The sequence below is a fragment of the Siphateles boraxobius genome, unplaced genomic scaffold (genome assembly GCF_051911475.1).
Source record: "Siphateles boraxobius isolate OS27281-9 unplaced genomic scaffold, OSU_SipBor_1 19, whole genome shotgun sequence".
NCBI classification, from domain to species: Eukaryota; Metazoa; Chordata; class Actinopteri; order Cypriniformes; family Leuciscidae; genus Siphateles; species Siphateles boraxobius.
Window position 1 is genome coordinate 34,208,533 of NW_027508799.1, and position 6,934 is coordinate 34,215,466.

At 38.5% G+C, this 6,934-nt stretch overlaps 1 protein-coding gene across 1 annotated transcript; it reads right to left on the reverse strand.

Annotated features, from left to right (window-relative positions):
• Positions 1–196: 196 nt before the first annotated feature.
• On the reverse strand, positions 197–6,332 carry lmod2b (leiomodin 2 (cardiac) b). The gene is made up of 3 exons (XM_077235207.1): positions 5,803–6,332; positions 2,797–4,176; positions 197–1,337 (listed from the first exon to the last, which is right to left on the reverse strand). The coding sequence occupies exons 1-3, from the start codon at positions 6,079–6,081 to the stop codon at positions 1,311–1,313; spliced, it is 1,686 nt and encodes a 561-aa protein (XP_077091322.1). The 5' UTR covers positions 6,082–6,332; the 3' UTR covers positions 197–1,310.
• Positions 6,333–6,934: the final 602 nt, after the last annotated feature.

Genomic DNA, 6,934 nt, shown 5'->3' on the forward strand with positions numbered 1-6,934 from the left:
TTTTAATATTTTCTGTGCTTCCTTCATAACCTGTTCAGCAGCTTTTATTTTTCCCCTATGATCTCATATCATCAGAAGTTCGCCTTGCTTTAAATGTCTGTTGCATGCTGGGATATGCATTGTCACGCAAAAGTTAGGATGTTGCCCAGAGAAAACCAATAGGAGTCGGAGGAAGAGATGCACGAGAGACGAGAGGTGGCGTATTTTCCCCGCGTTTAATAAAAGTACTTAAACTTCGCACTCGTCCGCATACATGGGGATCGAGTGAGTAAAAGTATACAAACAAACATCCAACTCTGGTCACAATATAAAAGGAAATAAAATAAAGAATACAAAGAGTCGGCAGAGCGGTTATCTCCTTTCCTCACTTGTCAAATACTAACGGACACTCTACGCACATGCGCAGTTCTCATTTGAACTCAGATTGCCATAAAACACAAAGTGACCGTTACGGCATGGAAATGATGTTAGTAGTTGATTACAGTGATTGTTCGCCCAAAAATGAAATTTCTCATTCCCATGTCGTTCCAAACCCGTAAAACTTTCGTTCATTTTCAAACTCAAATTAAGATCTTTTTGATTACATCTGAGAGGTTTGTGTCCCTCCATTGACAGTTTACGCAACTACCACTGATGCTTCTAAACTTGACAGGTTTGGAAGGACATTAGGGTAAGTAATAATGACAGGATTTTCTTTTTGGGTGAACTAATCCTTTAACGATTCTTCTGTGGGAAAGTATGTCTTTCAGATAAGTTCCTTCACTGCTGCTAAAAACATTTCCCTGTTCACGGTGAACAGCTGCGGAGTGGATTTAGTCCCCGGGAACTTTTCCAAAATACACAAACATACAAGGTCCGGATTAAGAGACTGTGATATTCATACAACCAATACTCTCCCATTCCAGCAAAGAAATGTTGGCCCTGCGTTTGCTTGCTGAAGGCTAGTCTTCTGACCTTTGCAACTGTTCTGCGAAGTAGCATAAATAACAATGCTCTTATTATTTTAGTCAATTATTGAATTGATGATTTTTAATCCTTTAAATCAAGTCAGATATGTACATTTATACAGACATGAATCATGTTAAAAATCATTAACAAGGCAAAGTCGATTTTTTTCATTTAAGAACAAGAAAGTACAATCACAACAACAGCATAAACTGCCTCAATGACTAAAAGTGATTAAAAAAATGAATACAGTGCAAATATCAAGGTCATTCTCAATACAAAAAACCCTGTTATTTTAAACATTAAACAGAAAAGCACACAGTGTCTTTAAACCTGCTGTCGTGTTCGGTCTTCCAGCCTGGTGGTTACAGAAGATACTGAGGAACCTCCACCTGCCGAGAATCAAAAGGTCAGATCCATCCAAAGTTGTTCACAGCAGCACAATTACATTATCATGACCTATTTTTATTATATTTAGTGCTGGGCAACGATTAATTGCATCCAAAATAAAAGTTTGTGTTTAGATAGTATGTGTATATAATCATTTTGTATATATAAATACACACACATGCCTGTATACATTTAAGAAAAATGTGTTTTAAAATATTTATATAATTATAGTAAAATCACTTTTTCATTCTACTGTCTACTAAATTAAACCAGTTTTAATTTTCCACAGCACCAAGGCATCTGCCTTCTTATCGAGACGGGTAAAATGGTTTCTATTCATAGCAGCACTAAGTGTGAGGAATTTGTGGGGTCAGGATGCTTGTCTGAGGATAACACCGAGTTTTCCACTGCCGCATGAACAGAGTTTTGTTCTCTGCCATTTTGTTCATTTCATCACATTTATTCTTGGGTGTTTCTGCAACTACGGGCACTTTTGACTAGGCCTATCCCAATTTTAAAAAAATCAACCTCTATGAATTTAAGTTTTAACCATCACAGTCTGTAATACATATACAAATTTACACAAAATAGAATGTAGTCGTCAAGATTTTAATCTGGAACATGTTTATTTTTTTATGTTTTTCGGGTCATCTTCTTAAAAAGTGTCCTTACCACAACGTTACAATAACGTTTATTTTATAAATTTTTCTTTAGTAATTTTTATTAAAAATGTAATATATTTAAATACCTTTTTCCAATTTGATGCACTTTTATAAATACTGATTACAAAAAAATTATATACAAAATAGGGAATTTCATGCACATTTATAAATACTGATTACAAAAAATAATATACAAAATAGGCAATTTCATGTTTTTTTCTATGCCATGTAAAAAAATTGTAATTATATTTGTAATTTAATATACAGTAAACCCTGAATTTGCGGAAATGACAAATGCAACACCAAATTTAGCTTTCAAATCAACAGTACATTTTTTTAATAACCTTTTATCATACGTCTTAAAGTATTGCAATAATATCGTGAGTTCAGTATTGTTATATGTATTGAATCGTGACACGAGGGTATCGTTACACCTCAATAAATTATACATAATTACAAGTAACTAACCCTAAACCAAGTACATGTTGGTAATTAATATTACTCCTTAAAATAAATTGTAACCTTATTTAATTCCTTTAAATAAATAAATAAAAAACGTTGGTCCCCCCCCCCCCCAATGTTCAGTTACAGCCATGTTACAAAGCAGGTGTGGCTAGCAACAATGATATGCTCTCAAGAGTTATTTGGGCTAAAAGGGAGTACTTTCTTAAATAAGACCTTTGTATTTGGCATTTCTGCCTGTATAGTTTCACAAATAAGTCATCTGATGTTCCCTTTCAGCTCAGATGCTGCCTAAGAAGACAACAAGAAAGCTTACTGTGTTTTGGGAGATACTCACCCTTCTGAGATTTTTTATGCTACTTCCTTTGATGGCGTCCATGAGTTGATCGTGAGCGCAGCGTAGAGGTGTGGACGGTCTGGAGCTCTCTCTGTCATTGATGGGTCTCAGTGCGTTCTTCAGTTCCTTTAATATGCTGTTAGTCTCTATTTGCTTTGCAGTGCCATTTTTGCCCTTTTTGGATTTGGATTTGGTGGGCCCATGCTGCTGCTTCTTGGAGGTCTTCTCTTGCTGTTTGATGACCTCTGCGATCATTCTGGAGGGAGATTTCTTTTCTGGGATGGAGGCTTTGGGTTGAGGTGGTGGAGGAGGAGGAGGAGGTGGTGGTGGAGGAGCGTTCTTCTTTGCCATGTCAATGTGTGGTAGCTTTGGAGATGACCATGGTGAACTTCGAGGAGAGCCGTAAGGAGAAGAGTTGGCTGTGCTCTTCTGAAGCGCAACCGTTCTTGGGTTTGTGGGAGTCGCTGCATCTCCTTGCTGTTGACGCATCTCCTGCATTCTCTTCTGTCTTTGGAAGTCTTGGTTGCGGGTGAGAATGGTCGTCATGCTTATACGAGGGCCTGGAAGATCGAACTGGTATCCCAACTTTAACAGAGTGGTATTCTCCCTCAGTAACTTCACAATCTCCATTTCCACCTGACCTCCACAAATGTGCCGTTGGTTGTGAAAACGCATTTCTGTAAGTTTACTGTTTCGGGTGAGGGCTTGCACTAGTGCCATGACACCCTTCCCTGTAATAAAGTTGGATTCAATGTTTAGATTCGTGATGCTGCTGTTTTCTCTCAGCATCTTGGCAATGGCGATAGCCACTTGGTCATCTGCGTGTGTGTTGGCAAGACTAAAGAAACGTACGTGTGTGTTAGATCGCAAGGCCTCTGCAAATCGGATAAGAGTGTCTTGGGAGATATTGTCAATGTTGTTGAGGTTGACTTCGGTGGTATCTGGGTCATTGTTGAGGATCTTTTCCAGAACCTCGTCCACCACAGTGGGATTTCCTGACATGCGACTTGGCTCCTGAACTTGGTCTTTTGTTTCACCTATCAGTGGAGAATGTCTTCTTTCAGACTGACCATTGGATGACCAACACTGCTGTGGTTGTGTAGTGCAATCTAGTGACTGTGCTATTTTAGGACTGCTGTCTTCATTTTCTTCTTCTTCTTCTTCTTCCACCACCCCCTCCTCTTCTTCTTCTTCCACCTCCACCTCTTCTTCTGTCACTGGCTCATCCGGTTCACTTTCCTCTTCTTCCTGTTCCTCTTCATCATCCCCATATTTCTGTGCATCTTTCTCATTTTCTTCAACTTCGTCTTTTTCATCCCCAGATTCTTCAGTGTCACTCTCAGTTAAACCTTCTTCCTCTTCTCTGCCGTCTTCGTCTTTCTGGAATTGAAAAAGTAATTTTTAGAAAAGCATTGGTCCTATTATGAGAACTCGAGTCCCAGACCAATGGTGTCTCTTCCCCTTTTAAATCATTTATTTTACCGGATTATAAAGGTAAGTAAATCTTTTTGGATATTTTATCAAATCTTTGCCAAATGTTAACTGCTATTCAACAATTAAAATCAAAATCCCTGAATATAACAAACTTTGGTTTTAACCCAACACTCGTGCAAAAATGCTCAAATTAGGGATACAAGGGTTAGTCTTCTCACTTTGTATACTACTTTATTTACCCCTAAAGGGTAAAGGTTAGGGTTCTAGTAGTACCATAATATTGTAGGGGTGTAATGGTACATGTATTCGTACGGACGTCACGGTTCAGTGCATACAGTCAGACGCCGAATAGTCAGTCACGGGTGATCCACACTACAATCCTGAGGAGGGTGCATGCGGTAATGCAACACTGTTTGCTAACTGCCACAACAGGAAGAAAAGAGCAGAAGAAGAGACTATCCATTAACCCAAAACAAAGAGTTCAAATGCCACACAAGAGCTTGCTAGTAGCCTTATACGCTAAGTTTCGATTCATTTTTGTGACGCGCTCCACAAAATTTCATGGAAAGGAAACCGAGACTGCAGAAGGCGGCATCCTGTTTGTTTTCTTTATTTTATAAAAGTATAATGTTTTGTTTTTGTTGTGAGTGTACACAAATTAAAAACAGACCTTTTACAGTTTTGAATGATGTTTTTACTCTTATGATGGAGTATTTTAAGTTGGTTCTGCTGTTATAATGAGACAAAATCATTTGGTATTGTGCCGAAGTCTCACTACAGTCCAGTGATGAAATATGTGTGTCTTGGAAATGGTTGGAAGTAGGCTCTTTTGTAGATGTAGATGGCACTTTTTTCCTTCTCGCTTATCTTTCCATGACTTCTTGAAAAAGTGTAATATTGTCCATCCGCCATTGTCACTGCATGTTAATAAACTCTTACGCGCAAAAAATAGGCTAATCATCATAGGCTAATCAAACGTTAATTCAATTCAATTCACATTTATCTGTATAGTGATTTACACAATACACATCGTGTCAAAGCAGCTTTATAGAAAAGAGTCCACATTAATATTTAGAGTGATCTTTTATCAGAGGTAACTGTTTTAGCTATGCATTTCAGAAATGTACACATACAAATCACATTAGCTAAAAATGTATTAATTTAAGGCAGAAACAATGAGTTCTTTGAAGTAATGAATACTTTGTTAACAAATGTTAACAGATGATTGATATACTGAAAATTGTAGCATTGGTGTATGTTAATCGAACCAATAAGAAAACAGCCACTGCATTTTACCATGCATCAATCTAAATGTATCATAACTCGTATTGAACCGTGACCTCAAAACCGAGGTACCTACCGAACCATGACTTCTGTGAACTGTTACACCCCCATAATATAGTACATTTTACTACCTTAAGGGTGCATATTATTACACTAAGGCACCAAAATGTACCCTTTAGGGATAAATAAGGAAAAAATGTGTACCTTTTGAGGATGACAAGCTGTTGTACCCCTATTAGTGTTTGAGCATAGACCGTAAAAAAGTGTTTGAGGTTGTGTATCACTGACCTGTCTAGGGCTTGTGGAACTGATCCTCTCCTCCTCCAACAGTTTTCGTGTCTCATTTTCCCAGTATTTCATCAGCGCTTCCCTGCTGAATGTTCCAGTGGGAGTCTTAGCTGTCTGATCTCTCTGTCGCAGTCCGATGGGAAGATTGTCATCTGGGTCAATATCAGCCAACTCCTTCTCCAGCTCCTGTAGTTCCTCAGCAGTCAACGAGGCCAACAACTCATCTTCATCCAAATCCTCGTACTTACTCAGTTCCCGTCGGTAGCCAAATGTACTCATGGCCTCTTGGTAGTCTGTTTAAAGTCTGGTTTTGTCTCAGTATTGGTACATCAGATCTTTCGAGTGGTCTGGGATCTGGGATGGTATGAGTGGTGCAACTGAGAGTGAGCGCTCGTCTACTGTGGTGGGCAGCTGGAGGGGTCTTAAACAAAGCCCCAGCCCATGATGTCGTTGCTTTTTTGGGAGGCAGGAGTCAATCCGACAGAGCTGGAAAAAGCATGTGAGCTCACAACATGGCCACAGCGAGGCCTGTCGGTAAATGCTGACTGCATTGTTCATGTCCAAAATAAGCAGACAGACTCTGAGGAGATGGCTTAGATAGAAATGGCAATGTCCTTATGTTAGCATGTTGTTTTTACCAGCGTACTTGAATTTGAACAACATAAATGAGTAAAACCTATTCTGAATGGTTCTCTTTATTGGTGCGTTAAATGAAATCTCATTTACTGTTTAAGAGGCCTAATTATGCTCAATTTTAAGGTACCATTTTTGTGTTGTTGACATCCTCAGTTTTGAATTGGACCACCCAGAATACTCTCTAAGTGTTTTTACCTTTTTCACATGTGCCAGAAATACATCAAGATAAAGTAACACGTCACAGGCTAATAGTGAAGGGCAGATTACCCCAAGAACTGTTATCAGCTTGGCATGAACCATTGTGAGGATTTAAAAAATCCTCTTCTCTCTTAGTCTTTTGCTGGGTTTGTCTCGCTTTTGATGTCATAATCAGGATTAAAAATTTGCTTTATTATTGCATTCACTAAAGCATACGTCATACTATTAAATCCTCAGCTTGCCTAAAAAGTAGTGAATCTGGAAAGATGCTAAAGGTTAATAAGATGTAGATATTAGA

Coding starts and splice junctions, on each gene's coding strand:
- lmod2b (XM_077235207.1), bottom strand. CDS start 6,081: ATGAGTACATTTGGCTACCGACGGGAACTGAGTAAGTACGAGGATTTG. Junction 4,177..5,802: donor GTTCCACAAGCCCTAGACAG/GTCAGTGATACA, acceptor TTTCAATTCCAG/AAAGACGAAGACGGCAGAGA. Junction 1,338..2,796: donor GCATAAAAAATCTCAGAAGG/GTGAGTATCTCC, acceptor GATTCTCGGCAG/GTGGAGGTTCCTCAGTATCT.